Genomic DNA, 21,087 nt, shown 5'->3' on the forward strand with positions numbered 1-21,087 from the left:
ATGGAAAAAAAGTTTATGACACAACTTGACTAAAAGAAGGGATCGTTTGATCATGATGTATCAAGGAATTGTCAGTTTGGTAATGGGGGGAAGCATAAGAGGTAACAACTGTAATAGAAGACCAAGCGATGAATACAGCAAGCAGGTTCATATGGATGTAGGTTGCACTACTTATTCGGAGATGGAGAGGCTTGCTCAGGTTACAATAGCGTGAAGAAACTAATTTTCGGACTGAGCACCAAAACAACAACTATTACCACAGATTTACACCTACCATGTAGACAAAATCTGAATGGAAATTCTAAGAGAAAGTAATTGACAGATCGTGACGCACAGTGTGAAAAGTAGTTCAAATAATGAAAACTGGTAACTACAATTATACCTACATGTACTTTATTGTAGCTAACCTTTACTGTAATGGAAGTAAACACACTGCCAATAATGTAATAACATTGAAACATGGCTCATCAAAAGCGGAAAGCAATAGAAATGTGTGTTGCTCCATGAGGCATGTCGCTACCTCTGGCCCTTAGCGCCGGCCGAAGTGGCCGAGCGGTTCTAGGCGCTTCAGTCTGGATCCGCGCGACCGCTACCGTCGCAGGTTCGAATCCTGCCTCGGGCAGGGATGTGTGTGATGTCTTTAGCTTAGTTAGGTTTAAGTAGTTCTAAGATATAGGGGACTGATGACCTCAGAAGTTAAGTCCCATAGCGCTCAGAGCCATTTGAACCATTTTGCCCTTAGCAGTGTTGCCAAACAAGCATCAACTAATTCACGAGTTTCTAAAAGTCTCAAAGTATTTTTCATGTTTGTTGTCGCTTCGTTAGTCACCAAACCCAAATATATTTATCTTTTCAACTGAGAGAAGCAATTAATTGCATCTATCTTTCTCAATTATTTGTTGTATACACTGAGATGGCATAGTCATGGGACACTTTCTGATATCGTGTCGGACCCCCTTTTGCCCGCCGTAGTGCAGCAACTCGACGTGGCATGGTCGTAACAAGTTGTTGCAACTCCTCTGCAGAAGTATTGAGCCATCCATAATTGCGAAATTGCTGCCGGTGCAGGATGTTATGCACGAACTGACCTGTCGATTATGTCCCATAAATGTTCGATGGGATTTATGTTGGGCGATCTGGGTGGCCAAACCATTCGCTCAAACTGTCTAGAATTTTCTTTAAACCAATCGCGGCCTAGTAACACGACATCATTGTTTGGAAGTACAAAGTGCATGAATGGCTGCAAATGCTCTCCAAGTAGCCGAACATAACCACTGCCAGTCAGTGATTGGGTCAAATGGTTCAAATGGCTCTGAGCACTATGGGACTCAACTGCTGTGGTCATTAGTCCCCTAGAACTTAGAACTACTTAAACCTAACTAACCTAAGGACATCACACACATCCATGCCCGAGGCAGGATTCGAACCTGCGACCGTAGCAGTCGCACAGTTCCGGACTGCGCGCCTAGAACCGCGAGACCACCGCGGCCGGCTGATTGGGTCAGTTGGTCCATTCCACGTAAACACAGTCCACACCATTACGGAGCCAGCACCAGCTTGCACAGTTCCATGTTGACAGTTCGGGTCCGTGGCACACATCAGCTCCTAATAACTGCAATCGAGACTCGTCTGACCAGGCCACGACTTTCCAGTCGTCCTGGGTCCAGCCGACACGGTCATCAGCCCTGGCAACTCTATGCAAACGCCGCTGCTCTGGTTCGTTAAGTGAAGGCATCCGGCCACTGCTTCGTCCGAGGTGAGAGGCAATGCCTGAAATCTGCTATTGTCGGCACACTCTTGACGCTGTCGATCTCGGAATACTGAATTCCCTAACGATTTTCGAAATGGGGTGTCCCATGCGTCCAGCTCCAACATTCTGAATTTAAAGTCTGTTAATACCCGTCGTCCGACCATAAACACATCTGCAACCGTTTCAGATGAATCACCTGAGCACAAATGACAGCTCCGCTAATGCACTGCCCTTTTATACCTTGTGCACGCTACATTACCGCCATCTGTATATGGTGCATATCGCTATCCCATGATTTTTATCACCTCAGTGTACATTTCTTGACGTCTTAAGAAGTAACGTTATGTACATGCAGTCCTTTAAAAGTATCTCATATTATTAAAGGAAGTAGCACTTTTCGAAACAACACCTATAAACTTTTGCCTGGAAGCATCTCATCATAATCGAAAGACAAGGTCTCACTTTTTTGGTATCCTCACTGTGTTAATCCATGAAACAAAAGCATTCCTTCTCTGTTGCTGCTGTCCGCATCTGGAACGAGTTTCCCTGCACTCTGCGCACAATCCAGTGCCCTGCTGCTTTTAAGAAGAAGATGTGGTCAGTTTTACCTCTGTCAAACAATAAAGCAAATCTTCCCAAGATTTCCAGTTACACTTCTATCTCTTTTCATTTGTCTCTGAGTGACGCCACATTTCCTCCCCATGTTCTACCACTTTCCTCTTTCTCTCTTGTCCGTTGTCGCTAGCGCTCATTTTTCCTTCCGATTATTTATTTATTTGTGTCAGAAAACAAATAAATGGCTCTGAGCACTATGGGACTCAACTTCTGAGGTCATTAGTCCCCTAGAACTTAGAACTAGTTAAACCTAACTAACCTAAGGACATCACACATCCATGCCCGAGATAGGATTCGAACCTGCGACCGCAGAAAACAAATACAATACATAGTAATGAGCATTTAGAGCAAATGAAAGAAGGCATTTCCAGGCTATACTACTCTTGACCAAAAACTTACATCTTCAATTGCAACCCGTGTTGCAAGCACAATATCTTCTTCTGTGCAAAATGTACGGCATAGCTGATAATCGGTTAGGACCTCAACGGTCTGCGGTCCGCCGTCACAGGTGCCAGAGAAGTGCCATTTCTGCAGGTTACTCCTGGATCTTGTTCTTGTCATGAACGAATGTAAACTGTCCGTTTTTCTGCAGTATAGTAATTCTAAATGTTTTATTCTACAGTGTATTAGGTGTAACTTATAACATGCTTATCGTAATATATGTAATGTACAGTGTGGAGAATGTCTGGTTAGATATAACAGAGGGTATGAGGGACCTAATCTTGTCAGGTTAAATGTATCAATAAATAAATCTAAAAAAATGTTTTCAGTATGTACTTTAAAAATGCTGCACAACTATGTGCATATTGTCCTAAACAGTAGTATAATTGAGCATATCGTGAATGTTGCAGGTCTTATTTCCGTGCTTGCTAAGAAAAACTGGAGAGGAATTCCGCCTCATGGAAGACACCGTATTATGGTTTTGTTTTACCCAGACACGTTATTTAATCCGTATGCTGGTAGCTTTAAATGTAACATGCGTTCTACAGCTTGTAGTGGTTTTTGATGCTGTAGTGTTTTGTTTCCTTGCTCGTATCGTATTGCTGCTTTAGTTATGCATGCATTTTGTACGACTGGTCACCCAAACACAAGAGTTCCTGTCGCCAATTCGAACTTTGCTTGACTGACAAAACATAGAAAATGCGTATCTCACGAATAGACTTTCTGCCGCCAGATCAGTCTAAGGTTGGTGACGAATCATACAAAATGATTGTCTTACAACAGTTAAACAAGTAAGCTTATTAACACGACGCGAGCAATGAAGCAGACACCACAACATCAAAAATCATGTTCAAGATGTTCAAATGTGCGTGAATTCCTAAGGGACCAAACTGCTGAGGTCATCGGTACCCCCCCCCCCCCCCTCAAAAATACAAGCTGAAGAATGCATGGTAGATTCAAAGCTACTAGCATACATGTTTAATAGCGCCGTGAGAAAAAGAAAATGAAGAAAACTCCACTGAAGATAGCACAGGAAATGCTGAACATGCCTGGGTAAGACAAAACTATAAAACCATCACTGACAGAGTCCCGTAACAAGTGTTGTTGTTGTGGTCTTACGGCAAATGCAACGTGGATACCCGTCCCTGGTCCTAACTCGCACGAAAATCTCGTAACGCCGCTGCTTTTGTCGCTTCAGTGCCATCTGACGTTTACGAGCTTTCGTTCGCATGTGTGACCGCTGCCGCCATCTAGGAGGATATGTGCATACTAACCGAGCGCATGTCATACAACGCGCTGAGTGCCATCCCACCGCGCAGCGGCAATGCCACGGTACAATACTCACGTGCTTATCTTCGCGAAAGGTGTTCCATCTGCACTGACAGAAGCTGATCGGAATGGACCATATAAATGAAATTCTTCTGCTAGCTTGTAAGACGTAAAAAGTGGTTTATCAAACAAGAAAAAGAGCGTTTAGGCAAAATTTGTCGGTGGTTGAAAACATGGCAAGAGGAAGATTGTTTTTCTGGGTAAAGAGCGTCAAAACATACAGAAGTGACCATGTCCGGTATCAGGAAACCACGATGGATAGACTTGGTCGTTATAATATAACAGCAACTTGCAGGATGTTATATACAGGTTGTTCGATTTACTTTGACCACACCTGTAATAACTTTTTGTCCAGAAACAAAACAAAAATTTATCAAGCAAACGTTGCTTAGCTACCAGGGGCACACATTATCCACCGCACTTTACTTTCTCGTAAATTTGTTCGGTACGAAGGTATGAACAGCAGCACCTCTATTTTAAGAGGCACCTTGTTTTGTTTTATAATTCACTTTCTCTCCTCAAGACGTGTCGAAAAACACAGCACGCAACATTTATGCAAACATGACGTTATTAAAAACGTAACGCGAAACTGACACTGACTCACCCCCTCCTCCCCGCCACCCCCGACTCCCAACTCCCACATAAATTTCTTCGGACGCCCGTATCCCCATCATAATAGAAAAATAATATAATGACACACGCAGTTCCACCCAGTCAGCGCTTATCTGTTACGCTATCATACCTTGCTACTGGCAGTTCTTTCGAAGACTTGAAGTTTACAAGTGCAGCTTCACCTTACAGTATTTGAAACATAGTTATGAAAAGGTAGTGTCATGCAATAATAAGTGCATTAAAGGATTATATTGGGGCAAGTAATATACTGGTGAGGTTCAGGGCAATAATAAGTGCATTAAAGGATTATATTGGGGCAAGTAATATACTGGTGAGGTTCAGGGCAAGGAGAGAGATCGGAAAAATGGCCCGGAACCACAGTTCAGGGGAGACTGACCGAAAGGGCTGAGAAGGAAAGACTGATTGACGGGGACTGCTTCGAATGGCTCTGAGCAATATGCGACTTAACTTCTGAGGTCATCAGTCGCCTAGAACTTAGAACTAATTAAACCTAACTAACCTAAGGACATCACACACATTCATGCCCGAGGCAGGATTCGAACCAGCGACCGTAGCGGTCGTGCGGTTCAAGACTGTAGCGCCTAGAACCGCTCGGCCACACGGCCGGCCAGGTGGGAAGGGGTCGGCGATAAAAGGAAATAAAACGAGTAGAAAACTAAAAGCGAGTGTAGAAAGGAATAGTTACTGTGAATAAATGCGAAGAGCAAAGAATTTAATGTAAATTAAGGCCAGGTGGCTGATAGGGACCAAGGACAGTTCCCATCAGCAGAATTCTGAGAAACTGGTGTCTGGGAGAAGAATGCAGCTGGCACGTGTGGTGAAATAGGCACCGAGGTCACGACTGTCACATTGTACAGTATGCTGTGCAACAGGATATTGTGTGTTGCCAGTATATACCCTCCACCATCAGTTAGGTTGAATGGGCATAGGGAGAGGGTGTATACTGGCAACACACAATATCCTGCTGCACAGCATACTCTACAATGTGACAGTCGTGACCTCGGTGCCTATTTTACAACACGTGTTAGCTGGATTCTTCCGCCAGACACCAGTTTCTCAGCATCCCGCAGGTGGAAGCTGGCGCTACAACATATTCTTAGTTCTCGCCACCTACCGGACCTTAATTTACGTTAAATTCTTTGCCCTGCTATGAAAAGAAATGGTACCCCAGGCCATCACTTCTGATTGTCGGACAGTAAGGCGGGAGACGGTCTGATTGCCATCCCATCGCTGTCCAGGGCATCTTCAGACACGTCTTCAGACTGGAATCGCATTGGCTGGAGTAGAATTGTTCAAATGGTTCAAATGGCTCTGAGCACTATGTGACTTAACTTCTGAGGTCATTAGCCCGCTAGAACTTAGAACTACTTAAACCTAACCAACCTAAGGACATCACACACATCCATGCTCGAGGCAGGATTCGAACTTGCGACCGTAGCGGTCGCGCGGTTCTAGACTGTAGCGCCTAGAACCACGCGGCCAGTCCGGCCGGCGGTAGAATTGTCTTCCGTGATGAGTCCCACTTTGAACTGAGCCCCGACGACCATCGAAGATGTGTTTGGAGACTCCCCTGTCAGCGATGTCTGACTGTCACCCGCCATGTCGCACGACAGCCACTAGGGATGGTCAGGGCTGCCAGTTCTTTTCATATCAGTTCCCCTTTGGTTGTTATCCGCGGCCCCTTACAGCACAGCAGTACGTCGACAGTATTCTACGGCCTGTTTTGCTGCACTTTATGGTAAGCCATCTTGAGTTTACATTTCAGCAAGATAATGCCTGCCGGTAAACAATGAGAGGTTCTACTGCTTGTCTACGTGCTTGCCAGAACCTACCTTGGCCAGCAAGGTCGCCGAATCTCTCCCTAACTGAGAGTTCTTGGAGCATTATGGGCACTGTCGTCCAACCAGCTTGAGATTTTGACAATCTAATGCGCCAATCGGTCAGAATTTGGCACTATATTCTTCAGGAGGACATTCAACAAGTCTACCAATCAATGTCAAGCAAAATAACTCCTCGCATAAGGGCCTGAGCTGGACCAACGAGTTATTGACGCTCAATATGCCAAGCTCTTTCTCTTGAAAATATCAATTTTTCTGAAATTGCAGTCATTTGTGTGTATACAGGGTAGTCCATTGATAGTGACCGGACCAAATATCTCACGAAATAACCATCAAACGAAAAAACTACAAAGAACGAAACTCGCTTAGCTTGAAGGGGAAAACCAGATGTCGCTATGGTTGGCCCACTAGATGGCGCTGCCATAGGTCAAACGGATATCAACTGCGTTTTTAAAAAAAATAGGAACCCACATTTTTTATTACATATTCGTATAGTTCGTAAAGAAATATGAATGTTTTAGTTGAACCATTTTTTTCGCTTTGTGATAGATGGCGCTGTAGTAGTCGCAAACGTAAATGATGATGCCCAAGTAGGTGTTTAGCGGCTGTCACGGCTAATCCGTACATCCGTGTCAGTCTTGAGAATGCTACAACAACATCGATTGCACCCGTACCACATTTCTATGCACCAGGAATTGCATGGCGACGACTTTGAACGTCGTGTACAGTTCTGCCACTGGCCACAAGATAAATTACGGGACGATAACAGATTTTTTGCACGCGTTCTATTTAGCGACGAAGCGTCATTCACCAACAGCGGTAACATAAAGCGGCATAATATGCACTATTGGCAACGGGAAATCCACGATGGCTGCGACAAGTGGAACATCAGCGACCTTGGCGGGTTAATGTATGGTACGGCATTATGGGGGGAAGAATAATTGGCCTCCATTTTATCGATGGCAATCTAAATGGTGCAATGTATGCTTATTTCCTACGTAATGTTGTACCGATGTTACTACAAGATGCTTCACTGCATGACAGAATGGCGATGTGCTTCCAACATGATGGATGTCCAGCACATAGCTCGCGTGCGGTTGGAGCGGTATTGAATAGTATATTTAATGATAGTTGGATTGGTCGTCGAAGCACCATACCATGGCCCGCACGTTCACCGGATCTGACGTCCCCGGAGTTCTTTCTGTGGGGAAAGTTGAAGGATATTTGCTATCGTGATCCACCGACAACGCCTGACAACATGTGTCATCTCATTGTCAATGCATATGCGAACATTACGGAAGGCGAACTACTCGCCATTGAGAGGAATGTCGTTACACGTATTGCCAAATGCATTGAGATTGACGGACATCATTTTGAGTATTTATTGTATTAATGTGGTATTTAAAGGCAAACACGCTGCAACAGCATGCGTTCTCAGAAATGATAAGTTCACAAAGGTACATGTATCACATTGGAACAACCGAAATAAGATGTTCAAAAGTACCTACGTTGTGTATTTTAATTTAAAAAAAACCTACCTGTTACCAACTGTTCCTCTAAAAGTGTGAGCCATATGTTTGTGACTATTACAGCGCCATCTATCACAAAGCGAAAAAACTGGTCCATCTATAACATTCATATTTCTTTACGTAGTACACGAATATGTAATAAAAATGGGGGTTCCTATAACAAAAAACGCAGTTGATATCCGTTTGACATACGGCAGCGCCATCTAACGGGCCAACCATAGCACCATCTGGTTTCCCCCTTCAAGCTAGACAAGTTTCGTTCTCTGAAGTTTTTTCGTTTGATGCTCATTTCGTGAGATATTTGGCCCGGTCATGATCAATGGACCACCCCGTATACATCACATCTACTGATTTTCGTTTCATTCGAATAATTCCTTCGTGATGTATGGTTTTCTTCTTTTTTCCTTGACTTTGAGTGTATTTCTTATTGTTGTGATATCCACCTATCTTTCTCAGTATCCACAAATCAGGGACCCTTGCAAGTAGCAACGTTGGCGACGTCTTATCAGGTCGGATACTGGATAGAAAATTAGTTTGAAATTCCAGTGGCATGTTTCATATGAAATAGTGGGACCACTGTTAAATTCATGCCCGACTTCATTGACAGACGTTTACCGTATTTCTTGGCCTCAATATAATAGCCCCCATCTTAATCACCTTCTTCTAGAGAGATGGAAGGCTTCGTTCACCGTCATCCGGCCGGTGTTGCCGAGCGACTCTACGCGCTATAATTTGGAACCGCGCGACCGCTACAGTCGCAGGTTCGAAACCTGCCTCGGGCATGGATGTTTGTGATGTCCTTAGGTTAGTTAGGGTTAAGTAGTTCTAAGTTCTAGGGGAATGATGACTTCACCATCAGCGCATCGATCTCTGTTAATGTCTCGCAGGGCCCGCCCTGTGGCACGGATGATGTCCTCACTTGCGTTGTCACCCATGCCACGAAGAGTGGCCGTCATTTTGGCGAACAAGTCGTAATCACACGTACTCATATCGTTTGAAGGCAGTACGTGTTCCAGTATGTCCTACCCATAAGACTTCAGGAGCTCCTGCGCGGGATTCATCGTGTGACATTGTGCTTGGCTTGAAGGATGATGGAAACAGTGTTGTGCGCTCTCAACATGTGCCACTTCAGTCTTGATCGACGTTCGTTGTTCGTGTTCCTAAACAATCTGTTAGGGCGTTCGAATTGGCCTCCCACACTTTCAGACAGTACCCACAGCAATGGGTTCAAACACAGCCGTCGCCGTTCATTGCGCTACTTCAAACTAGCCGTCTGCAATCAGCTACATCCAGCGCGCATTCTGTGAGACGCATGACCTTCATGTTACGGCAGTGTTGCCACTACTTTTTATCAGACCCGTGTATTTCTCTCGCCCGCAGACGTGGCAAGCGCCTTTCATTTGCACCGCCTGGTACCGCATTAGCCGTGGAAGACGGCAGGGTGAGTCAGCGCAGTGCCCCCGCTTATTTGGGTAAACCGAGTCCGGTACTCACGTCGTGGAAGAGGTCTACGACGTCGAGGTAGTAGGGCTGGTTGCGGAAGTGCGTGGCGAGCAGCTGGAAGAGGCCCGTCTGCAGCAGCGTGGCGTCGTTGCAGGCCGTCTGCGGCGTCGTGTCGAACTCGGGCAGCAGGTACCAGCAGGGCTTGCCGCGCCGCGTCTTCGCCTCGTCCAGCGTGTCCTGCGTCATCAGCAGCGACGTGTGCAGCTGCAACACAAGACACACGTGCAAGTACAGTCTGCAGCGGAAGTCGTCCCGGCGACACAATCACGTCTCCTAAACGTCCTTGATGCGACCGTAATGAACGGAAATCTTCGGACGTAAAAATAACTTCTGGCAGCCGCTCAAGAGAGCTTACAGGACAGTTAACTGTTCACAGGGAAACGTCTCAACCGTAACGAGTACCCGAAATAACTACAAGTCACACTGAAGCACCTGACAAAAGACCGCAGGTATAATAAGGACAAGGACCTACATCATCCGCGAACTGTGCGACATCTCTAGTGGCTCCACAGCAAAAATACTCTTCGTACATCAGCAGTGGTAAGAAGCGAGGGGCATGAAACGGAAGCAGTGGTTGAGAAGGGAGTGAGACAAGGTTGCAGCCTACCCTCGATGTTATTCGATACGTAAACTGAGCAAGCAGTAAAGGAAACGAAAGAAAAAATTGGAGAAGGGATTAAAGTCCACAGAGAAGAAACAAGAACTTTGAAGTTTGCTGATGACATCGTAATTCTCTCAGAGACAACAAAGGACTTGGAACAGTAGTTGAACGGAATGGACAGTGTCTTGAAAGGCGGATATAAGTTGAATATCGACAAAAGAAAAACAAGGATAATGGAATGTTGTCGAATTAAATCAAGTGATGCTGAGGGAACTACATTAGGAAACGAGACACTTAAGATAGTAGATGGTTTTGCTGTTTGGGCAGCAAAGTATCTAATGATGGCCGAAGTAGAGAGGATATAAAATGTAGACTGGCAAGACAAGAAAAGCGTTTCTGAAGAGGAGAAATTTCTTAACTTCAAGTATAGATTTAAGCGTCAAGAGGTCTTTTCTGAAAGTATTTGTATGTAGCGTATGGAAGTGAAACATGGACGATAAGCAGTTTAAACAAGAAGAGAACAGAAGCTTTTGACATGTGGTGCTACGGAAGAATGTTGAAGATTAGCTGGGTAGATCACGTAACTAATGAGGAATAGAACTGGGAGCAAAGTACTTTGTAGCACAACCTGACTAGAAGAAGGGATCGGTTGGTAGGACAGAGTCTGAGACATCAGAGGATCACCGATTTAGTGCTGGAGGAAAGTGTGGGGAGTAAAAATCGAAGATGGAGACAAAGAGATAAATACAATAAGCGGATTGCTGAAGGATGTAAACTGCAATACTTACTCCGAGGCGAAGAGGGTTTCACAGGCTAGAATAGCATGGAGAGCTGCAGCAAACCAGTCTACGGACTGAAGACCACAACAACAACACGTCAGCAGTTGGGCTCGTCTATTCGGTGGCGGTATACTGCGCTCCTGTATGGATTGAAAGCTCGCATACACACGAGATTTAATTGGTACTAAATTACACTATTTACCCTATCAACGGCACAATATAATCCATCGCTTCTGCATAGCTGTCCTCCTTGAGACGTATACCACCTACCACTCGAAATACAGCGTAAAAGTGCTCTTCTTGGATAGTAACACTATATTATCAATAACCCTCAGCTACCCATACTTAATCTAGATCGCAGAAGATTGAAATCAAGAAGAGTGGCTCTAGTCACTGCTAAAGATATGTTGAATTCAAATTTTCGCGATCACAGAGAAGTTTCCAGGTTTCAACCAACCAACTACGCAAAGAGTGTGCGATATTAAAATTTTTATGCTTTAGCCATGGCGGAAGTAAAGACCCCCTCCATAAAGAGGGGAAGATACCATTTCCAAAATATGACTGCGGAGCAGAATCCAGAATGTGAATGCGGTGCCGAAAACCAAACAACCCGATACGTAGTGGTAAAGTGACCAAATCATACGGCTCCGTAGCAGAGTGGTCAGCGCAGCTGACTGCCTTGCGGCGGACTCGCAGATTTTATTCGCTCAGAGACTCGGTGTTGTGTTGTCATCATTATCGACTGTCAAATAAAAAGATCTACACTAGGCGGCCGAACAACCTCAGATGGCGCCTCCCGGCTAATAATACCATCGACCATTTCATGTTCAACGTCCAAATCGAGGGACTCTTCACCGATTTCCTTGCAGCAATATGTGACACGTTTGATTACATCCGATGTTTGGTTGTTAGTTTGTAACAAAATTTGGCACGTAATATGCAATTGTGCGCATCGACTACGTTAGTCTTATTCTTATGTGAATACAGGTGTATTGTGATATACGTCGTACGATAAATAAAGTAACAGGTCACGTTATAGGGGGGGGGGGGGGAGGGGGAACATAAATTTTTTCTGTAATTGTAGATTTCAATAACTCTAATAACATAATAGTTCTTTTATTTTTTATTTTCGGGGTATCGTAGAATCAACGGAAAGTGTGGATGCCAATGGAGGAAGCCCAGAATTTAGCATGGTTCAGAGAGACGAATTGTGATACCCAAGTACAACGAAACTTTCGGGCACAGTATGGAAGGGAATCATGGTCTCGACCAACTACACCTTTTATGGAGACGGGTAGTGTTCTCCATAAACAAGCAATGGATGCTCCATCTGATACATACGCCAGCGTTGAAAATGTACCGCAGGCGTTTGCACGGAGTCCGACCAGATCAGTTCGTACTGCGACTGGAGAGTTGGAAATGCCACGATCAGCGGTGCGCAAAGTTTTGAATTAGAGGTTGCATCTTTCTGTTCACAATGTGCAGTTACATTGTTGATTAAAGCCGGCGAACAAACCTCAGCGCGAACAGTCTGCAATGGATATGATATCCAATACTGGCGCAAACAACGACCTTTTGGAATAGATTTGTTTTTCCGATCAGTTCGATGTTTGCGGCAAACGGACGCCATAACGTTCGTATATCGGAATTAGTGTGTCCTTGGGTTACACGTGAAAAAGACACACTCCCAAGGACAATGTATGATTCGGACGTTTACAAGAGTTTGCCGTGCCACAATTGGAATACCTGCTACCTGACGTCGTATCCCAGCACGATGGGGTTCCGCCTGAATGTTTCCTGAAATGTCCGTTAATTTCGGAATGAAAATTTTTTCTCTGCTTGGATTGGACGAGATGGCCTGATTCAGTAGCCGCCACGACCAACTGGTCTCACACTACTGAACTTCTTCCTATGGCGTATCATTAAGGAATTGTACCCAACCAATGCTAAAGACCGACAGGACTTGAAGACCTGCATTCTCAGTGTATTTGAACAAGTCACCAGTTCGTGGAGTGTACGTGGAACGGAATTAGTACTGAACTTTGTCCATAGCACTAGGGGTGCACAGACCGACGCGTATGAATGAGGAAACAACACATCTTGTTTTTATTATTTAGTATAATGTTAAAGTTATTGAAGTCTAAAGTTGTAAGATAACTTACCCTGTGTATAAAAGACCTAGGGTAGAACGTCGAAACTCCTTGAGGCTGTTCGTGGATGATGCTGTTGTATACAGAGAAGTCGCAATGCTATAAAATTTCAGTGAAATTTACAAGACGTGCAGAGGATCAACGTTTGGCGAAAGGATTGTCAGCTGATCCTCAACATACACAAATGTAACGTATTGCTCACAAATAGGTGGAAAGACCCATTATTCTTTGATTACACAATTGCCCAACAATAACTGATTCCAACTAAAGCCCCTTTCCGCTCTATTCCTTAATTTACTAAGCCTCTGTTATCCTAAAACTCTAAACACTCTTAACCTTCCCACATTAACCTTTATCGGTAGCTTTCTTGTCCTGCGCCTGTCTACTTGCTATGACCATTCTGTGTACCTTGTTTCCTATGTGGGGAGATTCTTTCATTTATTATGTTAATTCCAAAATAGCTACTAAATACCTCCGCCCGTTCAAGGCGGTATGTTCTGGCTACTTCAGAACAAACGAGTCTTCATTTCTAAATCACGAATACTGTTTCATGTTCTGTTATATCTGTGTTTCATTCTGACTTAAGCATAGATATTTCAATACTTAATTTATACCCCTAACTGCTTATTTGAGCCTTAGCAACTCAGAAACATTTCCTTTTCGCATCCGCCATCAAGTTGAATGTAAAAACCAAACGCATTATCGATTTTGTTAAAACACGTTTTGCAACGTTTTGTGTAATTACCACCAACGACTGAAAGTGTACATCTGTGGATGTCACAAAACCTTTATCATGGCAATTTAGCAGATTCCTGCTGAATGTAAGTGCCTTGCTTACCACAAATCCCTCAGTAAACAAACTGGCATCAAGAAAACAGGGAGCATTCGTAAATATCTTGAGGAGGTTACCCTTTGTTCCTACGTTAAAACTTGGCGTTAGATAAAGTGCTATTGTAGTCGGGAAACAGCTGACAGGATCCCATTTATCTCGCTTATCTCGCGCAGTCAACAGTTTCAAGTGAGTGACAGATGATTCCCCTTCACGGCAAGCGAAGGGAAGTGACACACCACATAATACAGTATCCCTGCATCTATAACTTGTATCTGTCGCAGAAGCTGGGAACACATTCTATGAACAGACATGACGATGTAATACACTGTCCAGTCACACTGACGTGCCTATCTGTCAAATGCCTACATTACCATCTTTTGCAGACTGAGTGAGATTCTGGGGGGGGGGGTTTACCAACAGGGATGTGGAACCAAGTCGACTCCATTGCCGTGTCCAGCTGCCCTAGGTTTCTCGGTTGAGTATCCATGGCGCAAACATCTTAAATTCCTGGGATTACAACTCGATAATAAAATCAGTTGGGAGGAGCACACCACAGAACTGCAGAAACGCCTTAACAAATCTGTATTTGCAATTCGAATGTTAGCAGACATAGGCGGCATAAAATTGAAAAAGCTTGCATACTTTGCCTACTTTCATTCCATTATGTCATATGGTATAATATTTTGGGGTAACTCTTCAAGTCAAACAAAAGTTTTCAGAGTCCAAAATCGTGTAATACGTATTATTTGTGGAGTAAATTCACGGACGTCCTGTAGAAACCTCTTCAAAGAACTGGGTATACTAACTACTGCCTCTCAGTATATTTACTCCTTAATGAAATTTGTCCTAAATAATATATCTCTTTTTCCAACAAATAGCACAGTTCATACATACAATACTAGGAACAAAAATGATCTGCACAAGGACTTAAAAGCACTTACTTTAGTTCAAAAAGGGGTCCACTACTCAGGAACACTCATCTTCAATAATTTGCCAGCAAACACAAAAAAATTAGGTACAAATAAAGATCAGTTTAAAAGGAGCCTGAAAGACTTACTCGTGGCCAACTCCTTCTACTCCACTGACGAATTTTTTAATAGAAACAAATGATGTATTCTATATATATTCATACCATTCTACTCCATTGACGAATTTTTTAATAGAAACATATGATGTATTGTATATATATTCATACTATTGGTATTGTTATTTCAGCTTTTTGTAAAAAAAATTGACATGTTCCACATCCACGAGGATCTCCGCAGCACGGATCTATGGAACGAAAAACTAATCTAATCTAATATAATCTAACAATCCACAGATTCTCGACTGGGCATAAATACGGGGAGTTAAGAGGCCATCTTGGTGCTCTTCGAACCACGTATGTACACTGCGTACTGTGTAACACAAAGCATTGCCCTGCTGGTAGATGTCATCGTGCCGAACGAAAACAAAGTCCATGTAAGTGTGGGCTTGGTCCCCAAAGATAGATGCATATTTTTGTCGATGAATTGCGCTTCCAGATTAACGACACTGCTCAGGGAATGTCACGAAAACATTTGCCAGACCACAAAGCTCCCTTTTGCGGCATGGACTCTTCTGACGATTGTTGCAAGGTGTTTGCTTTCAGACATTTCACTCTGTTACACGCCAATGGCCATTTGTCCGGTAGGTATAAAATGTGACTCACCCGAAAAGGCAAGCTGCCGCCACTCAATGGACATACAGTTGCGGTCTTGGCGTGCAAATTCCAATCTTCGTCGGCGATAAACAGTAGTCGGCTGTGTGCATGAACCTTGCACGTCTATTCGCCCGTACAAATTTCCGCATCTGTCGCTCAACCCTGTCACCTATGGCTCACAGTGCAGCACAGTTGCTTCGACGCCGGTTTTGCATAGCGCCCTTTTGCCATGCACAGTATGCGTTAACCGGTTTACAAACTTATCCAGTTTCGGAAATTCTTCCACCCTTGCGCCGAAAGTCAATGTTCATGTCTTATGGACGTCAGATAAATCGCTCCATTCTCGTATTACCACAACGACTGCACTGTTTTCTGCATCCCATTGACACGTTTTATATGTCCTTCACTGCTAGTGCTGCCAGGTGCGGTCTGTGAGTGTTATTGCAGGTTGACGTCGAACATACGCGGTGGTCACATTAATGTGACAGGACCGTGCATATTGAAAGAGAAACTCCTCTACAAAATTGTTAAGGCTTTCGTGGCCACTTGTTGACAATCTGTCTATTGGCTTCTGTCTCGGGTTCTTCGGGCGACGTTCATCTGATGATTTTACTGACGTTTCGCCGCACGAGTGGCTGGCATTGTCAAAGCTTCACCCTCCATTGCCGGTGGTGCACTGGAGCCGACCTCGCGGTCACAGCCGGCCGGTGTGACCGAACGGTTCTAGGCGCTTTAGTCGGGAACCGCGCGGCCGCTTCGGTCGCAGGTTCGAATCCTGCCTCGGGCAAGGATGTATGTGATATCCTTAGGTTAGTTAGTTTTAAGTAGTTCTAAGTGCTAGGTGATTGATGACCTCAGATGTTAAGTCCCATAGTGCTCAGAGCCAATTGAATATTCGCGGTCGCAGACTATATGTACCTGGCGCGCCAACGTCCGAGGGCTTATCCGCGGTCATTTCCGGTGCGTTTCTCCTGTTGCTACCTGCGACGGTCGTTCGCTGCAGCACGGGAAGCCAGTATCCGTTTACCTTAAGGCTTTCCTCTTTTTTGTTGAAGCTGTTCGCGTGTTTTTATTTCTACAGCTTCTCTGAACAAGCGGGTGTGATAGTGCTTCTCTATAGCCAGAACTTCCGTGTCGGCGAATTTTATTACGTGGTCAGTCTCACTAAGTGCGTGCTCCACCACGGCCGATTTCTCCACCTACCCCAACCCGCAATGTCGCTTATGTTCTTTGATCCTGGTGCTGATTGATTGCCCAGTCATTCCGACATAAACTTTTCCGCATGTGCATGGTATACGGTATATTCCCGACACTGCAAGTGGGTCCCTTATCTCCTTTGCCGATCTAAGACACTCTTTGATCTTCTTTGTCGGTTTGAAAATCGTCTTTACTCCATGTCTGCGCAATATACGGCCGATTCTGTCCGTCACTCTGGGAATGTATGGCAGAAAGGCTGTACCCGACATTTCTTTTTCTGATTTCTTACTTCGCCGAGTGTTTGGCTCTGTTACACTTCTAATATAGTTTGTGGGGTACCCATTGCTCCTCAGAACACTTTCCAGATGTTGCATTTCGCGTCTGAGGGGCGGCGGCTCACATATTCGTCCTGCTAGCGTTACGAGCGTATTAATCATGCCTCTTTTCTAGTCAGGTGGTGGTTCGATAGTTTGTGCAGGTATCGGTCCGTCTGCGTCGGTTTTCGATACACGCTGTGTCCCAGGTTTTCGCCATCCCTTGTGACCAGAACATCTAGAAATAGCAGTTTTTTGTTCTTTTCTACTTCCATGGTAAATTTTATGTTGGCGTGAGAAACTCTTCTCTTCGAAAAACAGCACGGATTTAGAAAGAATCACTTGGGCGCAACACAACAGCTCTCTTCAAATGCATTACGTACATTATGTGCATTATGTACAAAGACGAATGTTAAATTTGCAGAAATTGGTTTCTGAAAGGCAACCGTCATTCTGCTTAGTTATCAGTGAATAACAAAGATCAGGTGGTCTACACGACTGAGTCAGACTACGTGAATTGCTGATGGTCGAAACTCAGTTCGTTAATCCAGAAAACGAATGGTCTTTATAAATAAAAGTAACGTCACGCGTCCCTCAGGAATCGCATTAGGGCTACTCATATTCTTAGTGTATATAACTAACTACAAGAGAGTACGCTGATGAGAAAAAACATTATGGCGCCTGCTGTTGGAACGCAACACAGCTGCGATTACCTGTGGCACGGATCGGCAAGTTCTTGGTATATTTTCAGAAGCGTGTGGCCAGGTGTCTTGCAGCAGGTCACGCATTTCCTGTAACTTCCAGGCCGGTGATTTGTGGGAGTCGTAATGGCGCCCGAGAGCTCAAAAATGGTTCAAATGGCTCTGAGCACTATGGAACTTAACATCTGAGGTCATCAGTCTCCTACACATAGAACTACTTAAACCTAATTAACCCATGGACATCACACACATCCACGCCCGAGGCAGAATTCGAACCTGCGACTGTAGCAGAGCGTCGTTCCTGACTGAAGCACCTAGAACCGCTCGACCACCACGGACGGCGTTGACGTAGTCCAGATTTCCAGTCCTCTTCGTCAAGGCACACCCAGTGGTCGCCAAGGCGGGCCCTCAGTTCTTCTACCTGCTGGGCAAGTCGCGGAATTGGTACGGGATGAATTAGTGGACCCTTCCTCAACTTTTCTGGGTGCAAATTTCACTGGGTACAGATTTCACTAGGTGAAGTTTACAGGACACCACTTCGATTACAAGAGAAATGAATGTTCCCCACAGCGTAATAATGTTCTCACAGAGCCGCGTCCGTGGCGCGCGCATGTTTCAAGGAGCTTGAATGACGGCAATCCCGACACGACCATTGACCAGCTTTATTGACTAGCTTTAACGAGAAACTCGAATCATCCACCAGGCGACGGGTTTCCATTGGTCCACGGTGCAACGGCGATGATCTCGTACTCACCGCAGTTGTAACTGACACTATCGTTGGGTCAACAGGAGAATACGTAGGAGCTGTCTGTTGTGGAGATCCATGCTCAGCAATATACACCGAACGGTGTGCTCTCCCTGAAACACACGTGTCTGCAGCAGCATTGTACTCTTTCGTCAGATTTGCAACAAATAGCCACCTCTCCTGCTTTATGGAGCGGGCAAGCTGCCCACCTCCATATAATGTTTGGAGGCGTAGACGTGGGACAACTCGTTGCCTACTCGAGGTTCCAACGTCCTCCAAACACTTCCCATAACGCCCACAACAGTAGCACGCGAAGAGACGAGCAACTTCGCCGTTTCCGAGATTCTTGTTTCGAGGCGCCAGGCCGCAACAATCAGCTTTTTGTCAAAGTCGCTGGTGCCAGTAGATTTCCTCATTTGCGGTCGTGTCATCGCTAGGATTCCCCATTCCTCTCTGGCACGCTTATAGACTTTTCTTACCGTGCCAAGTATCAACCACGCTACCGGGCGAACATACTATCTCTGTGGGTTACGGTTATAATGCTTTGTCTGATGAGCGCATGATGGCCAAATAACTTCAAGGAGATCCGAAGCAGTTTTCAGTCGTTGTATGAGCCTTAAATGCGTGTAAAACATTTTGTGGGAAATAAACTAGGAAAGGTTGTGTAGAAGTCTATTATAGTGCACGATAAACGTAAGGGCTCTGTAATGAATTGAAAGAAAACATTTTATCATTTGTTGGAAGAGCCAGTAAAGCCTCACCGATTCATTGTATCATTTTGGGATCGTGTCTCAGAAGGCTGCTTACAAAACTTAGATCTGAGCTCTTCTCAAAAAGAGCTCGAATGATTTTGATTCTCATTAAATCGGCCTAAAAGAAGAATCTGAAGTACTTAATAGCACTATAACCGATCGACTTCATCCATACGAAAGTTTTTAGGATTTCTCACAGAATTTAAATGGAAATCATTGAAAAAAATAATGACGAATTCGCGAAACAGTGTTAGGGATATTTAGAGAACAGGTTTCTCGTACACGCCATGAGAAATTTCGTTTGTGGTCCCTTTAAACAATTATTTCAGTCACTCGAGGAAAAATTAAACAGATAAAGATAATGGACTGTAGTACAATACAATATTTGATGCCATGGCAGAGCAACCGAAAAACAGTGTCTTAGCCTGTGCGGGATTGTAGACGCCAGGTAAAATGGAAGTTTGTGCACCTCCTGGGAGCCTGTTGGGATAGGCGAAGTTGTTAAGGCGACCGGTAGCGAGAAGCGGGAAATTCGGACTCGAGTTCCAGTTCGGCACAAGTATTCATTTGCTCTGAAATATTCTACAGACGATGCTGATCCGCAATGGTAATTTGCGAATTATTCCTGAAATAAAGATAAGTCAAAATTTGAGTTCTGAAAGTTACGAAATATTGACAATGTGTATAACACACGACACTGTCATTACGGATTATGATTATTCCAAGTAGCCGTGTGACACAGTGGTGGTGTCTATGGGCACCATAGGAAGTAATTGCCATTCGTCTTACAATGCTGCTCTCGCGCGACAGTGGCAAAGGAAGTCTACGAGTGGCAATACGACGCCTGAGAGCCGCTTACAGACAGAACTCAGGTAGCAAGACTGAACGTGCCCTAACATGTGTTGAGCTACCCGGTGTTGAAGATATTCACGAGCGAGCTCTGATTTTCAGTGTTGTCGTCATACTGGGCAGAATCGTCACCTACTGTGCTACACGATCCACATACACATCTTTATAGTCGTATGTCAGCGACTCGTGGTCACGTGGTTAGCGTTGGGCGTTGTCGCCTCTAGATCGAGCGGCCACGGGTTTAATTTCCGGCTGGGTCGGGGATTTTCTCCACTTACAACTGTGTGTGTGTGTGTGCGTGCGCGCGCGCACCTTTGCATGCGTTGTCTTTGTCATAATCGACGCCCAATACACCGAAGTGGTGTCAAATGAAAAGACTTGCTCCAGGTGGGCGGGAACCCCTGGCCAAAAATGCCATAACCAGGTTTCATTTCTTAACACACTGTGCAGTCATGTTTCTATATGGAAAGGCAAAGAGGTCAAGTTATTAAGTAAGGATGTAAACTTCACACGCAGACCCCCCGCATCAGATAGCGTTCCTCTCAGGCATGAATAAGGACTGATAACCTTTTACACTGCTCACTAAATCAAATCAGGATCACCATTCATAGTAGACTTAAACCTGTATCGTCCGAGAAGACAACGGTTTGGGTAGATGTGACCGTGGCCACTCATTCGTGTGACATTTTACTGGTTACCTTGAACGGTGAACACCTTTCAGAAGTCTTCTGCACACACAGATCGGTAGTGTCACTATTCCTGCGACTGCATCGTAACAAGGGAAGACCGTAGTTCGGATGGTGTCACGATCCTGACATTCAGGAGCGTAACAGTAAATAATGGTCACC

The 21,087-nt window shown here is 44.7% G+C and overlaps 1 protein-coding gene across 1 annotated transcript in view; it reads right to left on the reverse strand.

The window, feature by feature from the left end:
- The window catches only part of LOC126314466 (farnesyl pyrophosphate synthase-like), a 258,325-nt gene that overhangs the window by 105,427 nt on the left and 131,811 nt on the right, over positions 1-21,087 (reverse strand). Inside the window, exon 4 of the mRNA XM_049992433.1 lies at positions 9,630-9,842. Coding sequence (XP_049848390.1) covers positions 9,630-9,842 — 213 coding nt within the window. The remainder of the gene's footprint in view (positions 1-9,629; positions 9,843-21,087) is intronic.

Source organism: Schistocerca gregaria, unplaced genomic scaffold (genome assembly GCF_023897955.1).
Source record: "Schistocerca gregaria isolate iqSchGreg1 unplaced genomic scaffold, iqSchGreg1.2 ptg000561l, whole genome shotgun sequence".
Taxonomy (NCBI): domain Eukaryota; kingdom Metazoa; phylum Arthropoda; class Insecta; order Orthoptera; family Acrididae; genus Schistocerca; species Schistocerca gregaria.